This window comes from Leptinotarsa decemlineata, unplaced genomic scaffold, assembly GCF_025532065.1.
Source record: "Leptinotarsa decemlineata unplaced genomic scaffold, Ldec_3_MD MMD2_tig00026330_RagTag_RagTag, whole genome shotgun sequence".
In the NCBI taxonomy this organism is placed as follows: Eukaryota; Metazoa; Arthropoda; class Insecta; order Coleoptera; family Chrysomelidae; genus Leptinotarsa; species Leptinotarsa decemlineata.
In genome coordinates this window covers 2,360,658-2,381,087 of record NW_027412690.1, presented here as the reverse complement: position 1 = coordinate 2,381,087, position 20,430 = coordinate 2,360,658, and the positions used below count along the sequence as shown (strand labels likewise).

Below are 20,430 nucleotides of genomic sequence, written 5' to 3'. Positions count from 1 at the left end.
AAATGACCTGAGCTTGTTTCCCAAAATGTCACCAAATTATATCTAGTGGGGGGGGCACATGTCCCTATGCCCGCCCCCCTAGATCCGTCACTGCACTCAACCAATTTAATTTGGGTTCATGTCAAACATTTGTTGAAAAATAACTTCAAATTTAATGTTCAGTTGATTTGCCAGAACCTTTGGTTAACTTTATTTTCAGTTTTACAACATTTCGGAAATGTTCGAATTTTCAATGGAAATTACAAGAGAATTGATATTATTAAACTTCAGAATTTTTTACACCTTTTCAGCCTACCTAAGATATCTTCTTAAATGATATCTAGCAAGTCCAGTGAGAAAAACCTAGGAATGTATTAAAATCTGAGCTGAATATCCACATGTTTGAGTAACTACAAATTAGAATGTTACTTGATATTTTTTGAGAAAGAAAGTTTTTGGCTTTCTACTACTCCATCTTGATACAAAAAAAAAGAAGGATGAGGGAGTCTTCCAAAGAAGACTCCCTCGTATATAAATTGTAGGTAACAAATTTTCCTACAGTTTTTATTTCCTTATCTCCAAGCGATTGAGTCTTATACTAACCTGAAAATTTTTAATTAAAAAAAAACTGTAACCTCTTGCCACAAAAAAGTTCTCCGAAAAAAGAATGTAGAGATTTCAATTTTCTTCAATAAAAGAGCTCAAATCAATAATTTTTTGTGACATATAGTCAGTGGGCATACTTGAAGACTGGCTATAAATCAAATTATCTAAGAACAATTCGTTCAGGCCAGTCTCAACTCCCTACACAGTAGGTTAATGGACTGACACCTATCAGAAAACAACTACTCCCCTAGCTAATACCACGAAGGGCGTTGGATTATATCCGACAGCTGTCAGTGCAGGATTCTTCACAGAAGTTATGGCTGCATATGCTGTTGGCAATACAACTGCCGCAATATATTTTCAATTATTGTCATCAACATGAAGTCGGAAATCATCGACTTTCATGTTGATGATATACACTACCTTGCACTGACGAGTGGCCAAACAGCCCGAAACCGGTCTGCAAGTGTGTTTAGATAATTTGAATTTTTTGTGAATTTACTCAAGTTATTCTCAATAAGTTTTTCAAAAGGCTTCCCAAATCTGCATATAAATTGATTCAGCCTCTTTTCAATCATAATGTCGTAAAAGACAACCCGACGCGATGGAAAACGATACAGATGGAGTGGGTATGATCCATCAGAGCATAAAACTGTCATTGAAGAATTCCAGAAAGTTGAAGAGGCCAAGAGACATTTAAAAGCTGAGAAACTGAATGCTGAGGAATCGGAAGATGAAGAAAAAGACGAGGACAAATATGTAGATGGAGTTGACATGCCAGGAACAAAAGTGGATAGCAAACAGCGGATCACAGTAAGGAACCTGAGGATATAAAGAGAGGATAGGTACATAGACCAGGTCTATGAGGGAAAATCCAAATCCTAATGAAGATAATATGTACCTAAGTCAAATGAACCTAATTTTGAAATGTCATATTTTTCAGTGATTTTCTGGTGACACTCAAAATCATGCCAAAGCCCAATTGTTTGCTTGAGAAGCATATGAAAAAGGAGTCGACGTCCATTTACTGGATGAACCGACAAAACTTGAGCTACTCAAAAAAGAATATGATAAAAAATGAAAGCAAATCAAGAGCAAACCGGCCATCGGATGCCTGCTTCCACGTAGCCCTGCTGGATACGGGAATGACAGAATCACGTGTGGTTCTGTTATTCCCTAACTGAATGCATGCCAACGATGGCTTAATCCTAAGGTGTGTGTATCCGTGTCGAGAGGATGAATGATACTGAGCCTATCAGCTGTCTCTAACGGAACCTTCGAGATACCGGGCGCCCTCTTGTCGTAGCATCGCCTTGTCACGGTAATGCGGGGCTCTGCCGTGATTGACCTTCTTTCCCTAGCTACTCGTGGGACTTTTATGGACAGAGTAAATTTGAACATTTTTTCTGACGATGAGGAAATGGATGTCGAGCTTACGACTCCAGCTGACCTCCCTGTAAGTTTAGATCAGGATCTAGAGCTTCTCAACTCTCCAAACCCAGATTCAAAAACTGAACCTGGGAAAAGGTTTAGTGGTGCAGCCAGGAAACGACTGAGTCGTCTTCTCAAGAGCGGAGTACCTTATGAAACCGCCTTGCACCAAATTCTTGAGAGGCGTACGCAGACTCTGTCTCAGGTGGGGGAACAAACCCCCCTTGAACAGGCTAGCAAACGTTTGCGCTCAAATGATGATTCACCGAAACCAGAGGCGAAAAAGCCCTGCACGGTTGAATCTAAGGCATCGTCAGGTGTATCTGATATGCAAACACCCTCATATGGGAAGGTTGTCGCGGGCATCAAGGTGGGAATCTTGCACCTTGATTATCCGACTACCTCATTAACGGCCAACCAGCTGGAATCTCTTCAGAGGGCTATTTTATCGGCTGTGGAGGTTATTCCAGACGGCGGGCCGCAGGTTCAATTCCAGAGCTGCGTCTTTCGGCCTGGAAGGTTACAGGTCGTCTGTGAGGATCAGGTTAGCGCCGACTGGCTTGCGGGTGTAGTTAATACCCTGCAACCGTGGGAGGGTGCTTCCCTGAAATGTGTCACAGGGGACCAATTTCCGAAGCCACACATCTGTGTTGCTTACTTACCTGACGGAGGCATTCATAGACTGACCTCCGAACAGGTCCTCATTAGATTGAGGAAAATGAACCATGGTCTGTCAACTTTGGAGTGGACGATCCTCCACAAAGAAAAGTCAGGCCCTGGTCAAACATGGACCTTCGCTGTAGACGATGGATCCTTGGCCGTGCTAGCGAGGACGGGTTTCAGACCACATTTTGGTTTTGGGCAGGTCTTATTCCGCCCTAAAACCCTGGCACCCTCCCAGCAGGAAAACTACTCAAACGAGTCACAGTAGTGCATCCGTTAGAGTAAATAAGGCGGGGCCGAGTGGAAATCCACCTATGAGGAGGAGTTCAACCAAACCTTCACCCAAACATAGGGGTAAACCACCGGCTCACACCCAGTCCAAGGCCGGGAAAACAGGTGTTTCTCAGGGGACGAAGAGGCCCATGTCTCGTCGAGTAAACTGGGAAAAAAGGCTGGACGTGGCTCTCTGAAAGCGGAGACGAAAATCGTCTAGTCAAAGAGATCAAAAAAATCAGCAGGCAACTCAGAGACAGCAGCCTCGTCATCTGAACCTACACATCCCTCGATCCCGGAAGAGGAGGGTGGAGGTGTCCTTAAGGACCCCCATCTTCTCCCTCCTAGGGTCGAGGAGTTTTTAAGTTTGCGGCAACACTTGTTATCTTCAAGTGTTGCAGGCAAACTTACAACATGCCAAGGCCGCTTCATACGTCCTTGGAAAAAACTTCAAGGATGAATTAATCGACCTTGCCTTTCTGCAGGAACCATGGACAGGAAATACAGGCCGAGTAACTGGACTGAGCAATATTCCTGGTGAGGTAATAGCGTGCCCTGGGGTGAAACCCAGAGCATGTCTGGTCATCAGGAAAGGTATTAACCATTTTTTGCTTACAGGCTTCTGCACCCAAGACGTGGTAGCCATCCAAATTTTCCTATCGGGCAAGAAGGGTAAGACAAATTTTATCGCCTGCTCCGCCTACTTTACGGGAGATTCGGATATTGTACCTTCTCTTGCTGTTAGACGACTTATCGACTATAGCAAAAGGAACAAACTTCAACTAGTAATGGGATGTGACGCCAATTCACACCATACAGGCGTGGGGCAGCACGAATATAAACCGTAGGGGTGAGTTACTCTTTGATTATATAATAGGGGAGGGGCTGTCTGTAATTAATGAGGGCTCGGATCCAACTTTTGTCACTAGTAATAGGCAAGAGGCATTAGATTTGACTATCAGCTCACATTCATTGAGCAACACGATACACCATTGGTCTGAACCTTCTTGTTCAGACCATAGATATATTCTTTTCAATATTGACACAGGTCTTAGACCAGTAATGGAATATCGTGACTCAAAATCTACTGTCTGGAGGGGGTATAAAAACTCCCTCCAATCGTACTTTGAGAACGGATTCAGTACTATTCCCAGTTGTAATGATATGGATACAGTAGCGACGCAATTTCAAGAAGCAGTGATCTCATCCTATCATGAGAACTGTCCACTGAGGGTCAAAAGAGATAACCGCAACTTTTCTTGGAGGAACAAAAGCCTTGAAAATGAAAGAAAAGAAGTTCGACGACTACTCAATCACGCTAAAGATTCAGGTAACTGGGAGCTTTATAAAACCACTCTAACGTCACACAACAAGGACATTAGAAAGGCAAAACGGGATTCTTGGAGGAAGTTTTGTGAGAGTATCTCTGATTTACCTCGCAGCGCAAGAATTCACAAGATTCTTTCTAGAGAGCCGACTGCTGAAATTAGGTCGCTTAAACGACCCGATGGAACATTTACGACCTCTATTAAAGAAACGTTAGAGCTTTTGATAGAAAACCACTCCCCTGGAAATGTGACTCTTGATAACAACAGACTGCCCATCTTCGAGGGCGCTTAACGCCCAAAAAAGAACGACTGGGAAGTCGCAAGAAAGGTTATTACAGCACCGGCACACAGTGTTGCGAAACCGGAATTTTTTGGAAATCATATTGCCTAAACTGCAATTTTAATTGTATCGATGAGAAACTTCTACAGATTGGTCAGAATGAAATCCCAAACAGAATGAGTGAAAAAAAAATTTACACCGAAAAAAATTGTTGGGTCAAATTTTCAACAAAAATCAAAAATAAAAAAAAAATTGTTCGAAAAATTAAAAAAAAAATTATTTTAATTCTTCTTTTATTTCTGATAAATACCCTATGATTAGTTTTTAAAATAAATTATAGGGTGGTCCGAACAAGAATTATAAACGTCAAATTTTCATGATTTTTCGATATTTGTTGAATAACTCTGAAATTTTATATAAAACCAAAATCTATTTCATTTCTTATTTGAAAAGTGGCAATAAAAGGTTTAATTTGATACCGGTTTGAAGTCAATAGCTTCAGTTTTAAGAGAGTTATGCTCATTTTTGTGGAGTGCTAGAATAGATGTAGAATAAAAAAAAACTTTTTAAAGATACTATTTTATAACACAGGCCCATTTTATTGCATTCTACAGAAAATTACAAATTATCAGTCATCTACCAATAAGTTCATTGCTTCCTCTGATAATTCCAGGTGTTTCTTCTCCTTCAGTATTCTCCTACTTGTGATTGCGGGATCAGAATTGGCGAGCAGATAATGTAATATGTCTTCACAATTATCTTTTCTTGATGTTTTCCTCGCATGGTAAAGCCTTGTGTTTCTGAAGTCCTTGTTTTCTGCTTCCAATGCTTCTTCTGATAGTTGGCCAATGGGGACCAAAAATGAACGAATTATTTCAGCTCCATGAATAAGAACCTTGTGGACAGTTGGTGGCATATAATGCCACGAATATTTCTTTACATAGAGACCAGCAGTTTCTTTTCCGTACTTCGAGAACTTATCGCAGTCTATCTTATATCCAGAAGTTATAGTTTGAAGAATACTAGAAAAACTTCTTATAAGTTTGGTATCTACTCCTGTGGCCAGAGCGGTTTTCTCAGGATCACTAAAGAATTTCCTTGCTGTGTTACCATCATTAGTTGTTCCACTTCCTTGTTTCACAACATCAACAGTTATTTGGAGCTGATCTTTCAGATTTTGTTGAACTTCCTTTTTTCTTTGATCTCTAATAATCTTCTCATCTTCACTGAGCCTAGTTCTCTTTGTTGCGCACAGTGATTTGATAAGCAATGTTCAGTAGGGTTTCCATAAATCTTATTCTACAATGTAATGTTGATAATCCAAATCTATAAGCTTCCTGATTGGGTGTCCTTTTAACAATTCTGTCCTACTGATTCATTTGACTGGGCTTTGCGTGGCAAATGTAACACGTTGCTGCAGACTTGTTATCAGATAAAGCATTACAGACTTTTCCATCAACCATTGTTTCCTCCAGTTTATGTTCTACTTTAAATTGTAATCCGCTTATGTTGATAATCGTTTCGTGTATACTATTTATTTGTTCTTTCATGAGATCGCCCTGTTGCTTTGTATACTCTCCAGTCTCCTTAGCATATTCAAACTTGATTGGTCTGCAATATCTGGTTGATGATGGTGTTGGATTCTCCCATACTTGTTCTTTATTGCAGGAAAGAACTAAAGGAACCATAGATATACTGAACAAGCTACTATCAGTTGCTGTATTGTCAGTAAAGTTTTGTTTATACTGGCTATGTCCTGAAGATCCATCCATACCCCATTTGCTAATCAATAACATTTCTTTCTCTGCTTGTGCTTGAAGGTGGTCAATTGATTGGGATTCCAGTATTCTATTCGCGGTGTGATCCAAAAGAGATTGTAGTTTGACTGAAGCAGACTTTTCAGTTACCTCGACATCCTCTGGATAACATTTCTTTTTCTCGTCTAAAAGTTTTCTGTAACTAGGAAAGTAATTGTATTTTTCTTGATATTCTTTTAACTTTTGCCACTGATAAACGCTGAGTTTCATGTCCATGAATAAATCCAAAGCTGCCTTTATATCCCCTTCTTCCTCTTTTCTCAATTCTTCAGCTGTGTATTTAATTAAATCTGCAGAAACCTCTTCTGTTTCCATTAGTTCCATACTTCTTTTCTTCTTTGTTTTCTCACAGCATAATGTAAATTCCTTAGGTTTGGGTTTTCGTTTTGAAGTAGTTGGATGATTTCCAACTTCAATATAGCCCTCTTGAATCCAGTCCGTAGCTCCAAGCCGTTCATACATCCTGTTAAACTCTTGAAGACGTGCATTGTACTTATTGACGAACTTTTTCAATTTATCTTTTATGTTTGGAAATATTAAACTACTTTTCACTCCATGCTCATGATCAAGCAATTCCAAAACATCCTCCACGTTTCTAGTTTTACTCTGTTGCATCAACTCATGCAGTTCCTGATAGGAAATTTTAATGTATTCCATAATTCTAGACTGTCAAAATTATAATGGAAACCACAGTGAACTTCATTGCACTTTTATATGCATAGTGGAGAAAGATAACGACGTAAAGGCCGCATTCCACCATAAAAACAAAGGGGGAGAGACAGAGCGAAAGAGACAGAATAAAATAGTAAAACAACAGAGAGAGAGAAAGGTACTACCACAAGCTGAAAGAAAACACTATATAAAGACGGACACACACGCGGACTAATTAGTGACAAAAAAGAAAACACTGAAGATGGCGATTAGCCGAAACCGGTCTGAAAATAATAAAAATTTGACGTGGGATGACGGAAAGTCACCCGAAAACCAATATGATTAAATTATTCAATAAGTGATTCCGAGAATTTCCGTTCTATTTCTATGGAATAAATACTGAGAGTGATATACTAAAATCGCTATAACTCCCAGGAGGGCAGGTATGGGCAGCTGATTTTTTCACAGTTCGTTGAAAACAAATTATGTAACATTTCTGTTGTGGTTTGGAACTGGGACTCTCTGGGACTTTTTAGATATTGCCTACCTAACCCAAATTTTAAGGGAAAATGGACCTTTAGTCGGGTTTTCGCTCTAAAAAAGGTGCATATGAAAATATCTCAAACAACATTCCTTTTTTTACAGAAGATACTTGTCCGAAGGCAGATTTTTTTCTCCGAATCAAAATATCTGTCACCAAAATCAAATGAGATCATTTTGAATACAGCCCTGAAATCCCCTCTTTTCGTGAAAATTTTGTATATTTGACTTCTAAAATCAATTAGAAATCAACGGGCCAACATAAAAATAAGCTTAATGTGTTTTTTGTTTACTTGGAATGTCTGTGACAAAATTGCATCATTAAAATCACTGAAAAAAATAATCAGAAAAAAGTTACTTTTCCACTAGCCGCAACACAGTGCGGCAGTTGAATGGGCTATCAAGTCTTTTCAGCCCTTCAAATATCCCGGAGAGGATGGTATATTTCCAGCTCTTCTTCAAAACGGACTGGAAATAATTTTACCTATTCTCACAAAATAGTATAAAGCTAGTCTGGCGTGGAACTATATACCACTGGTATATGCCATGGGTTCACAAACATGGGTTCACAAATTCTTCGTTCTCAAGATACAGGGTGTTAAAATAAAAAAAAAAGTTTTTCGTAAATATCGTAGATATCCTTTACCTATTTTTGTTGTGATTCGGTAATGGTATTCATAACATTAAAGAGCTAATTTAGCCAGAACGTGATTCGATTTATTAAGTCCAGTGGCGTCTCGAGCGGGATTTGAACGAATATTCTTGACTTAAAAATGTACGCCACTGACTTTTGTGCAATTTTTATTATCTATTTGGATTAAGCAATTAGAAATATAACTTTTTTTGTCTCTAGAATTTTTTCGTATCTTGCTTAGTTTTTAAGAAAAAAAAGTCGACCTAATTGCATATCCCTGGACCTCACAAGGAATAATATGGGGAATTAAATGTTTCTTTTGGAAATTATCAGTTTTACAATTTTTCATTTCTGATTATGTAACAATAACAACAAATATTAAATAACATTAACATCTAACATTAACATTACCTAAAGAATCGTCTGTTAAATTTATGGTACATACTTAATTAACACCCTGTATAGTCTTTATGACTTAGCCTCCCCTGTTCTCCAATGCACGAGCCGTCACTAGGGGAAGGGTTCCAAGTGATGACACCGGGGATATTCTATGCATTTTACCATTTTAGGTTCTAATCATCTCTGTCTTATGTGACGTTATTATCAAATCAAATCAAAATATACTAATTATTGTCGAAGATGAAATCTCATTGACAAAGTGTTACTAGGTATTCTAAGAAATATAAGATACACAATTTAATAGATTTCGTTGAAGATAAAATATCATAGTCAAAGTGTTATTATTTTATAGTTATTTATGTATCAAGGGAATTAGGAGGGTCTTAATTACCGATGGCAAAGTTTGCGTCCCGAGGGCCTCTGGCCCGAGGGACAGCAATTGCCTGAGGTTATTAAGGCTCATTAATTCCCGTGGTACATAGATAATTTTATTTCTGACCGATTTCAATAAAATTTTGTTCATTTTTTAAACGGAAAAATGTACCAATTCATTACCTTCCCGGTATATTTGAATCAGGTACCGTTGATTATAGTAGAGTTTTCTTGTTGCTAGGTTGTTGCTATGTTACTTGTTTATAAACAGAACTTTGCTATCAAGCTGTGTTTGCGGTGAAAATGTGTTTTCTACCCCAAATATAATGGAGGATATTTTGAAAAAAGCTGAACAAGCAAGAGAATCATTAATTCCATCGAAAAGTGAAGCCGTATACCAAAAAGAATACAAGATATATCTGGACTGGCTGACACGGAAAAATGTTATGCCAAAAGATGTCACTGAAATTGTATTTCTGGCATATTTTCAAGAACTGGTAAGGAATTTTCTATGTTTTTCGGTAGATTTGGTAGTAATTGTGTTTATTCGTTTCAGTCAGAAACGTATAGTCCGAATTCTTTATGGACTAAATGGTCAATGCTAAAATCGATGGTGACCATACATGAGAAACGAGATATCACCAAGTTCAATGAACTACAGGCTTTTTTGAAACGGAAGAGTAAGAGTTATAAGCCGAAAAAGTCTGCTGTTTTATCTCCTAAAGATGTTATCAAGAACAGAAGCTCCAGCCATACAAAAGAAGAAATTGTTTCCAGTGGCGGAAGTAATTTTCAGGGAACATTTCAAAATTGTACATTTATTATTTGTAATGACGTGAATAAATAAAATATGGTTCAGTTTTCATTTCTATTTATTTTTACTTGTGAAAGGTAGAGGGAATTATAAAATCTATAATGTCCCAAGGGAGTTATGACCCTCTTTATTGATAGCGTAACTATGACGATATAAGCTTATAATATCCCGGTCAGAAATAAAAGAATATAAGTTAAAAGTACTATTTGAAATTTGAACATTTGGTAATTTCAGAATTTTGGGGTGAAAAAGTAGTCATAAAGTAATAATATATATGCTACATATTGAAATAAATAATAATACCTAATAATGAATATTCTCATGCAACAGATAAATGTAAGTATGAGAATATAAAAACTATAAAGCATAAAAATATAAGGTGAATGCATAGAAAATAAAAGTAAGTTGGTATAAAAAAAAATATCAACTTCGTAAACATTCTCAACTATACAGTTCAGAGCTAAATGTAAACATCGAACAAAAAGTTAAAAAGTCACATAGTTTGAATACCAGTAGGTACTGAAACACAATCATTGAAATTAATTGTTTATATAATTTAAATTTCTGTCTGAATAGAATTCGTCTAAAGAATAAAAGGCTTTTGAAATCAGAAGCTTTTTTACAGACTTTCTAAATTTAGTGGTACATGCCTTTGATCTCAATTGGCAAATGGTTAAACATTTTCTTTCCATTATAGGTATATGAAAGACCTCTCAATTTTTGATGATATCGGTAAACCTATATTGAGCTTATTACTATATTGAGCTTATTACTATAAGTATTTCGGGATTCCTTTGTACTGTAATACTACATCTTTGATAATCAAGTAATATTTATTTTTTTTCAGTTAATTCATACATTTGGACAGGAAATATTTGTTTAATATTTGAATTTTAATAAAAAGGAATGAACTATTTTTGAATCGCTTCTTTTTTTTCATACAAAGTTGATAAACAAATTGGTACAACTGGCCCATTAGCTCAGTTGGTTAGAGCGTCGTGCTAATAACGCGAAGGTCGCGGGTTCGATCCCCTCATGGGCCAATCTTTTTTTCCATCCTAGAGTACGGTTATGATGTATATTTTTTAAAATAATATTGACATAATATAAAACAGAACAGAATGAAAACTCTATTTTTTTCAATTTTTCGATTTTATTCGTATAAACAAAAAATGTGGTAAACTTCCGAAGAAGGAAAAGAAAACAACAATAACCATAAAGATACAGATAGCACACATAGAAGGTTCTGTCATATTCACAATGAATGTAAAAGTTCTTCCGAAACAACTACCTATGAACATTGAATTACACGGAAATAACTTTTTTCCATTCATTTTGGAATTGATATGGAATTGAAACAGATATTTCAATATGATATATTAAATATTGATATGAAATGTCACTCAGATGAAACACGGACCTCAAAAGTGTACTTCGAAGTTTCGGAACGAGATACTTGTCTTAACACCTTATCAGCACTGTTTCGAAAAACATTTACAAGACGAAGCACTCATTTTTTCATAACATTATGACTTTATGTCAGCGGAAGAGATGAATCTGCTCTTGCCATAATGACAGCACCTATACACATTTATACGATTAGTTGATTCCAGCCATAGGAATTTTATGTATTTCAATGATAAATTGATTAAATTTGCCCAAAAATCATACTGAAATTGCGACCTATTCAACTTGTCGTTAAAATCTACTCCTCTTAAATGTTTTCTAGATATTCGAAAACAGAAAAAAATCTAAATTTTAAATAAAAATATATTTGCTTTTCATGAATCCGCAATTGCTGAGATTGATAAAATAAGTATTTAATTTAATAAAGTCATTGAACTGGCATTTTATCAGTTTCAAATCTGGCAGCAATTTATAATTATAATAATAGCTAAACGAGGTGATCGTCACTCTGTGAAAGCTGTAATGATCATTTCACTCCTGCAGCAACACAAAGATAAGCTAGTGCATGGGTTATTTTTTAACAACATTGGAGACCTCCGCTCATCGAAGGGCCTGACCTTCGCATTCCTCAGGTCGAGGGTAGTGATGGGCATAATCGAATGATTCAGAGAATCGAATGATGAGTACTCGAGTGATCCCAAAAATCGAAATATCATTCGAATGAAATCACTCGGATACTACATCATTCTTCACTCACCGATTTAAGCGGAGAACACACATACGCGATCGCGATCACGATAGCAATGGCGATAGCGATCGCGTTGGAAAGTAAACACATACATGCGATAACGACCTACAATCGACGCATTAATAAAAATGTGTGACTTGGAAGAAGAAGGCACTGCTTCTTGCAATATTAATGGATGAAGATGATAATAATAGACAACGGTAAACAAAAATTGATTAAATATTATGTAGGCTATTAATAAATAGTATTTAATGTATATTTTAGAAGGAAAAGGCGGAATATTTGGGTGCACGAAATTAACAAAAAACGTAAAGAAGAAGGCGAATTTCATATGTTATACCCTGAACTCCGGAAAGATGTAAATCGATTCTACACATATTTTAGAATGGACTGTGAAAGTTTTGATGAAATATTGAATCTTATCAGGAACGACATTACATTTAGAGAACCGATTGGGGCAACAGAACGACTAGCAGTCACATTGAGGTAATATAATAATTATTTCGTAATACTTTACTTTTTTATTCAGTTGAAAAGTATAATGTGATATAAAAAAATATGTATGGATTTCACACGTTGGTATGGTGAAAATCTTCATACCACGTTGCAGCAGAAGAATTGTCATCAGTCTCACGTATATTTCGAGTTGTCATATGGCATAATATTCGATATATAAGATAAAGCAGTGGAACTGTTTGAAAAACATGTAATCGGTCGACTTTCTGTCTGAGTTTCCGCTTCTTGAGCCAGTTCTTCTTCCAATATTTTGGCTATATGGGATAGATTGCAGCCAATTTATATGCCAGAGCCCACAAAAGAGTTATGGGATAAATTAATTTTGGGCTATGAAAACTTGTGGCACTTTCCCAATTGTTTAGGAAGTATAGATGGAAAGCACGTGACCATCAAGTATCCAAAAAAAGCGGATCAAATTACTTTTGTTACTTAAAAAAGTTTTCAATTGTACTTATGGCAGTTGTTGACCACGAATACAAATTTACTTGTATAGATGTAGATGCATATGGTAAAAACAGTGATGGAGGTATTTTTGAGGCGTCAGCTATAGGAAGAAGATTTGAAAATGGCACATTTAATATTCCTCCAGATAGGCCTTTACCCGGCGAAAATGATGAAGTTCCGTGTGTTTTGATAGGCGTTGATAGGGTTCTAGTTTAATAATTATAGGGATTTTTATATTAACTTTCAATTCAGAAAAATTCATTAATTAACAAATTTATAATTAACATTAAAATTGGTATAAAAATTTTTTGACTGCGGATTATTGTTTATTGATGTATTCCAACATCACATGAATTTTTTCATTCCTTAATATTTACAATAAATATGTTTAAATATTTTTTTTGTTTTTATGTCAGAGTGACGAAAGACGCGCGGAAGCCAGACTACCCGCTTTTGGCTCTATTTTCAGGGCTCTGTAAAAATTATAAATAATCGAGATACAGTTTCGTGAGTCGGGATTTTTTTTACGCAAATTCATTGATCTTTTCAATTTTTTTTTTTCAAATTTCCAAAATTTTGAAAATTTTCCGAGATATTAAGAAAAAACTAAAGCCCCATTTTTTTCACTTAATTGTTTATAACTTTTGTAATTTTTATCGGCGCGTTTTCGGACCTTTCCTTCAACTTTCTAGGCAAAAATACGAATCGAATGACACCTTGGTCATAATTTTTGGACAGGGCTGAAAAATGTCATCAAAAAGAGCTAAATCGAGTACATTGTGAACCAGACTATTATGTCTCACTAAATAATTGTAGCTTAGCAAAAATATTTGTTCCAGTAATCTCCTTTTTATATTTCAATGAAATGTTGAACCTGCCATTGAAATTCAATATTCCTATTGAGGAAACGAGTAATGCATTGGAAAAGTTAGTTGAAAATAACAAAGACAATTCAAGAATCCAATCCAGGAACATCATATGAGCTATGTACAACAATTGAGGTAATATGCTTCAGGTAATCATAATTGAAGAGGTACCACAGGTAGAGGTTTAGGTAATGGTAGTCTCAATTGTAGTTACCTGTAGTATATAAAAATATAAATATCATGATCAAAGCCTGAGGTGTAGTTTATGAAATTTTACTTTTGATCTGTTAATACAGATTACAGATATTTTCAAACAGGAACAACACTGATAAACAGTTGTGATAGTTTTTACATCAGACCTATTTATATTTTATTATCTGTAAAGGGAATGGCTTCCAACAAGAAATCAAGAGAAGAATGGAGGAAGGCCAAAGAGTTGGAAGAAGCTCGAAAGGCTGGAACAGCTCCAGCGGCCGTTGATGAAGAAGGGAAGGACATAAACCCCCACATACCCCATTATATATCCACTGCACCTTGGTATTATGGGAAAACTGGGCCCACTTTGAAACATCAAAGGCCCCAAAAAGAGAAACAGAAAGAGTATTCAGGAATAGATGAGTGGTATACCAGAGGAGTTGACAGGGTGAGTATTTTCTTACTGATGATAGATTGCCAAGCGGTAGAAAGTTCAAAATCTTTTTTCATATAGAATTTATTAATTCACTTCAATTGAAGTGAAATGTTACCTAAATCTTGGTTATGTTTCCTCCAAAATCAGAGCTCAAAAACATTGGACCGCCTTGGCGAGCCTCGCAAGTAACTATGAGTGGTACTTTAATTTTTCTGATTCATGAGGGTATTACATTTTTCATTGAGAATTTTTTCTTCTTCATTAGAAATAACAGATATGTCGTCTGTATACAGTATAAAAAATGCTTCATCATAAATGTCTGGGAGTTCATTTATATGACGTGAAATAGTATAGGTCCTATCTATTCGATAATATATTATTCACATTCAGAAATTGTAGAGCCTCATCAAGGCCTCAATGGTCAATAATTTAGAAAGATGATGACTGTACTGTAATGTTATATTAATTTCTCTCGTCTGGGAGGGGGCTGCCTTTTTTTAATATCAATGGGAATAGTCTATTTTAAAATATCATTTTCTATATTCTTTTGACTTGCAAATTTGGAATATCATCGGGACCCGCAGATTGCTTTCGCCTTTAACTTTGTTTGCATAGACCTGAATACTGAAATTCATTATTTTGGGTTCCAGTGATTCAAAATAAATGCCCCAGTAATAATGTTTAACAGTTATAGTACTAATATATATATATATATATATATATATATATATATATATATATATATATATATATATATATATATATATATATATATAAATATATATATATATATATATATATATATATATATATATATATATATATATAGATATATATATATATAGTTCGTCTTCCGTGGAAGGGAAAGTTCGGGTTCTCTAAAGTTGATGTCAACTTTTTTACTTCTAGGGAATATTTTTCAACTTATTGGATTTGTTCTTCTTTCTGATTCTCTTGGAATGAATCATTCAATTCCAAAATAATTTATTTTATCAAATAATTTTTTGTTATTTCATACAAAGCATGTCATGTAGCCTTATTTTTTAGCTGTATTCTCTATTTTCCTTTGATGATATTCTTGTTTGATTTTTTAAAATCAGTTTTCGATGTGGTTTTTCCGCATCTAAATATACACTTTTAAGTTGGAGTTTGTATAAGCTTAAATATTTCAATTGTTTCAAATTGGTACTTGAAGATCGTATCTCTTGTATTTTCTCATATTTGTTCATCATTTGTTTTTTTTTAAGGAAAATTATCTAATATGCAATTGTTTTCGAATCTCATTTCATTAATCAATTCCTAGATTTCCGATAGGGTTCTTATTGAAAGCTTTACGTTTTTTGGTATGTTTTCTTGTAATTTATCAAGTTTTTAGTTATGAATGGTATTCATTGTTATTTTAGTCCAAAGTTGTCATTAAATACCGAAAAGGAGCTTGTGAAAATTGTGGAGCATTAACACACAAGAAGAAAGAATGTGTAGAGAGACCCAGAAAGGTTGTGGCAAAATTCTCCGGAGCCAATATTGCTCCTGATGAGTACATCCAAAAAAATTTCTCATTGAGTTTCGATGAAAAACGAGACAGATGGAGTGGATATGATCCATCAGAGCATAAAACTGTCATTGAAGAATTCCAGAAAGTTGAAGAGGCCAGGAGACATTTGAAAGCTGAGAAACTGAATGCTGAGGAATCGGAAGATGAAGAAAAGAACGAGGACAAATATGTAGATGAGGTTGACATGCCAGGAACAAAAGTGGATAGCAAACAGCGGATCACAGTAAGGAACCTGAGGATAAGAGAAGATACTGCAAAATATCTGAGGAATTTGGACCTTGGCTCAGCGTATTACGATCCAAAGACCAGGTCTATGAGGGAAAATCCAAATCCTAATAAAGATGATATGTAAGTCAAATGATCCTAATTTTGAAATGTTTCAGTTTATTTGAATGGTCAAAATTGTGTTTTTTTTCAAGGCTCTACTTGGGCAGAGCCATGTTTTGACAATTTCTTTTTAGTTCATTTTGAGTTCTCCTTTTTTGTATCGATTCGACATCCACTTGGATACTTTTGATGTTCTATTATTGAATGATTTTCATAATATTCATCATAGATTTTCTTGATTAGAGGGCTTACTAATTCTTCAATGGATGATAGCAATGAAACTAAATATGTTGAACAACTCCATTGGAATATTGGGTTGTTGAAAACGCATTTTAAATGACATTTATTGTGAAAATTCTATAATTGCTATCACGGATATTTATATTTTTCTACAGAAATGTAAACTGAAATTTGTAAGATGTCTGTTGATTAATAAATAAATTATTGTTGCTATTTCAGTTACCATGGAGAAAATTTCGTTCGATTTTCTGGTGACAGTCAAAATCATGCCAAAGCCCAATTGTTTGCTTGGGAAGCATATGAAAAAGGAGTCGACGTCCATTTACTGGCTGAGCCGACGAAACTTGAGCTACTCGGAAAAGAGTATGAGAAAAAAAAAGAACAAATCAAGTCCAAAATTCAGAGCAATGTTCTGGAACGATATGGAGGTGAGGAACACTTACAAGAACTTCCCAGGTGTCTGCTGCTCGCTCAAACCGAATGTTATATTGAATACTCAAGATCAGGCAAAATTATCAAAGGGGCTGAGAAGGAGGTGATCAAATCCAAGTATGAGGAGGACGTTTACATAAATAATCATACTTCAGTTTGGGGATCGTATTGGCATGGAGGCCAGTGGGGCTATAAGTGTTGTCATTCATTTATAAAAGTAAGTAAAATCAAGTTCACTGTTATAAATGTGGGGTGAAAGTAACCCAAAAGTGATTATTCATTGTTTAGAGGTTTCAAAGTTCATGATGCAATTATAAATGATTACTTTTCTGTATAATAATGCTTTTCACTATTTTGATTGCACTATAGCCTCCGAGTCAGTTGAACCTTTGAAACCCTCAATTAACCATCTAGCTAATATTTGTCAAATTTTTGTTAAATAAAACATGATCGAGGGTTAAAGAAATGAGAAGCTCTTGTTTTTGATAAGATCATACTGGGAGAACAGATTGATTCAATCAATTGTACATGACATTATTTTCATTAATTTTGATTATTGTAAGATGCTCTTAGAAGTAAGTTCACTTTGATTGTTATTCCTGTAAATAAAACTATTTTCTATTCTATTTGTAGAAACAATTGATTATTAATTTGATACAAAATCATAGGATTACTTTTCAGTGAATTTTATAAATAAGAGCAAATCATTGAAGTGTTAGATTCTTAGAGGCAGTAGTCGGATGCACAGATTTATGACTCATGTGTGAAGATCTATGACCATACTGTAGTATCATATAATTTTAGTTATTTTATGTAACAACTAAATTCAAATATTTTTTCCAGAATTCCTTCTGCCTTGGACAAGCCGTTAGAAATTCGGAGATTGTTAAGCCTCACGAGCTGCCAGAAAGTAAAGGTGATGTGAGCGAAGATATACCTGATGATAAGAAAGGGAATAGTGATCGAGATGAGAGCAGCTCCAGTTCATCGGACGAAAAATCTAAAAAGAAGGAACAGAAAAAAGAAAAGAAAAAACTCAAGAAAATGAAGAAGAAACTGAGGCAAGAAAAATACATAACCAACAAAATGGAAGAAACAGAAGAAATCATGGATGAGAGAAAACGACCGTATAACAGTATGTATGAGGTGAAAAAGCCCACGGAAGAGGAGATGGAACAATATTTCAAGAAGCGAAAGAGGGATGACGATCCAATGAATCAGTTCTTGTAGATAAATAGTTGTAAATATTCTGTAATAAATTTTTATAGTTTTCATAGCTCGTCATTTCATTCTTAACAATATGAAAAAAAAAAGGTCAAAACAATTTTATTCAAATAAAGAGTGGAGATGAGGCAGATATCAATATGAACATAAGAATACTACTCAGATGAGCATAGTACTAATCAGACAAACTCTCTTCCAGGTGGGTTCAACGCACAACAACTCGATCGCGATTCAATTATCCTTAGATTCAGTGAGGAATACTCGACGCTAATAACAATAGCCGCCGGTTAGTTTTTGGGGGCCCCCATGCAAAAATTCAGTTAGGAATAGTCATGACAAAACATAAACCGATCGCGAAAGAATATCACCTAAAGGCTTACTTTCGACCAAAGGAGTGATTTCTAGCACAGAAAGCAATAGCTTCTTCAGACAAGTCTGAATATATAACTACCACTGTCTCATTGAATGCAGTCATTTGTCACACTAATAGCGAGATTTACAGAAAAGGCATATTTGGGATGGCATTACAATCTTTTGAAAAAATAATTCATAAATTTGGATGGTGTAGAGCATACCGCTAATATCAATAAATATTTTTCGAATTATAAATACTCCGTCCCTTACTTGATGAAAATTATTAACGCTATCCATGATAATAACTGGAATTGGAGTTCCAGTACACGGTAGCCCCATCAGTTACTGGAGTTCCAGTAACTGATGAAGCTACCATGTACCAAAACGCATTTTAAATGAAATTATTATCATGGATAGTCATATTTTTCGGTTACAGAAATGTGAATTGAAATTTGTAAAATCTGACGCCTGTTGTCTTTCATTCATCAAAGTAAGTAAAATCAAGTTCACTGTTATAAATGAGGGGTGGATTTAATCCAAAACTGATTATTCATTGTTTAGAGGTTTCAAAGTTCATGATGCAATTATAAATGATGACTTTTCTGTATAATAATGCTTTTCACTATTATGATTGCACTATAGCCTCCTAGTCAGTTAAACACGTGAATCCCTCAATTAACCTTCTAGCTGATATTTGCTGAATTTTTGTTAAAGGAAACAAAGCTTTCTACGATGAGTGGACGCACGGTATATCGAAGGTTCCCTTGATGACACTCGGAGTCATACATCATTTCGCACAGATACACACACCTTTGGAATTAGATAGCCCTTCAGGGGTATTCTAATGATTCCTGTTGTAGGGTGGTACAAAAATAGTTGTTTTCACAAATAGTGAACTGTGGACAAAAGTACCACATATGTACATTTTATATCATGATTATAAATTTCAATTCAAAATGGCTATCTGATCTTCCTCGTACTGGAATATTTCAATTGTCAGAGATCGGAGTTGGAATATGGAAGAGACAATTATAGTGGATCTAGAACCTTACTCTGTTGAAGAATATATGTGAGAATAGATATTCGTTCGAAGTGAACCTGCAAGGAGAAAAAGACACAAATGTTTTTTTAACTTTATTCATTTTAATATTTTAGTTCATAAAAATGCCTTTAATGTTCTAACCCTTACAAATAATTATCCTCAAGTTCCTAGAATGATCCAATCAATTGTATCTGACACTATTCTCAATAATTTTGTAAGACGATCTTAGAGTTAAGTTCATTGTGATTGTCATTCCTGATAATTGAGCTATTTTTAGTGAATTTTATAAATAAAAGCAAATCATTGAAATGTCAGATTCTTAGAAGCAGTAGTCGGATGCACAGATTCGTGACTCATGTGTGAAGATCTATTGAGCATATTGTAGTATCATATAATTTTAGTTATTTTATGTAACAACTAAATTCAAATATTTTTTCCAGAATTCCTTCTGCCTTGGAGAAGCCGGTAGAAATTCGGAGATTGCTAAGCCTCACGAGCTGCCAGAAAGTGAAGCTGATGTGAGCGAAGATATATCTGATGATAAGAAAGGGAATAGTGATAGAGATGAGAGCAGCTCCAGTTCATCGGACTAAAAAGAAGAAACAGAAAAGAGGAAAGAAAAAACTCAGGAAAATGAAGAAAAAACTGAGTTAAAAAAAACAATATTTCGCGAAGCGAAACAGGAATGAAGATCCGATGAATCAGTTCTTGTAGATACATAGTTGTGAATACTCTGTAATACAGTTCTTTAGTTTTCATAGCTCGTCGTATCATTCTCAATAATTTTTCACACCTTTTCAGCTTCCCTAAGATATCTTAATGATATCTAGCAAGTCCACTGAAGAAAATCTAGGAAT

The 20,430-nt window shown here is 35.3% G+C and overlaps 1 protein-coding gene, 1 long non-coding RNA gene and 1 other non-coding gene across 4 annotated transcripts; all 3 read left to right on the top strand.

The window, feature by feature from the left end:
* Positions 1-8,957: 8,957 nt before the first annotated feature.
* On the top strand, positions 8,958-9,838 carry LOC141485741 (uncharacterized). The gene is made up of 2 exons (XR_012467394.1): positions 8,958-9,470; positions 9,530-9,838. It is a non-coding gene; the product is annotated as an uncharacterized lncRNA (long non-coding RNA).
* A 918-nt stretch (positions 9,839-10,756) lies between these two features.
* Positions 10,757-10,830, top strand: TRNAI-AAU (transfer RNA isoleucine (anticodon AAU)). Its single transcript has one exon. It is a non-coding gene; the product is annotated as a tRNA-Ile (tRNA).
* Positions 10,831-11,231: 401 nt separating this feature from the next.
* LOC111517877 (pre-mRNA-splicing factor Slu7-like) lies at positions 11,232-20,263 on the top strand. 2 transcript variants are annotated; one of them, XM_074183157.1, is made up of 6 exons: positions 11,232-12,142; positions 12,207-12,428; positions 14,154-14,411; positions 15,803-16,302; positions 16,741-17,170; positions 20,014-20,263. In XM_074183157.1, the coding sequence occupies exons 3-6, from the start codon at positions 14,157-14,159 to the stop codon at positions 20,164-20,166; spliced, it is 1,338 nt and encodes a 445-aa protein (XP_074039258.1). In that variant the 5' UTR covers positions 11,232-12,142; positions 12,207-12,428; positions 14,154-14,156; the 3' UTR covers positions 20,167-20,263. The 2 variants fall into 2 exon arrangements, with proteins under 2 accessions (XP_074039258.1, XP_074039257.1); XM_074183156.1 differs by lacking the exon at positions 20,014-20,263 and adding an exon at positions 17,797-18,229 and having other exon boundaries at positions 11,829-12,142.
* The last annotated feature ends 167 nt before the right edge of the window (positions 20,264-20,430 follow it).

Excerpts from the sequence above, each read along its gene's own strand:
- LOC111517877 (XM_074183156.1), top strand. The coding sequence starts at position 14,157 with ATGGCTTCCAACAAGAAATCAAGAGAAGAATGGAGGAAGGCCAAAGAG. Across the intron at positions 16,303-16,740 it reads AATCCTAATAAAGATGATAT|TTACCATGGAGAAAATTTCG; the intron begins GTAAGTCAAATG and ends TTGCTATTTCAG. Across the intron at positions 17,171-17,796 it reads GTTGTCATTCATTTATAAAA|AATTCCTTCTGCCTTGGACA; the intron begins GTAAGTAAAATC and ends TATTTTTTCCAG.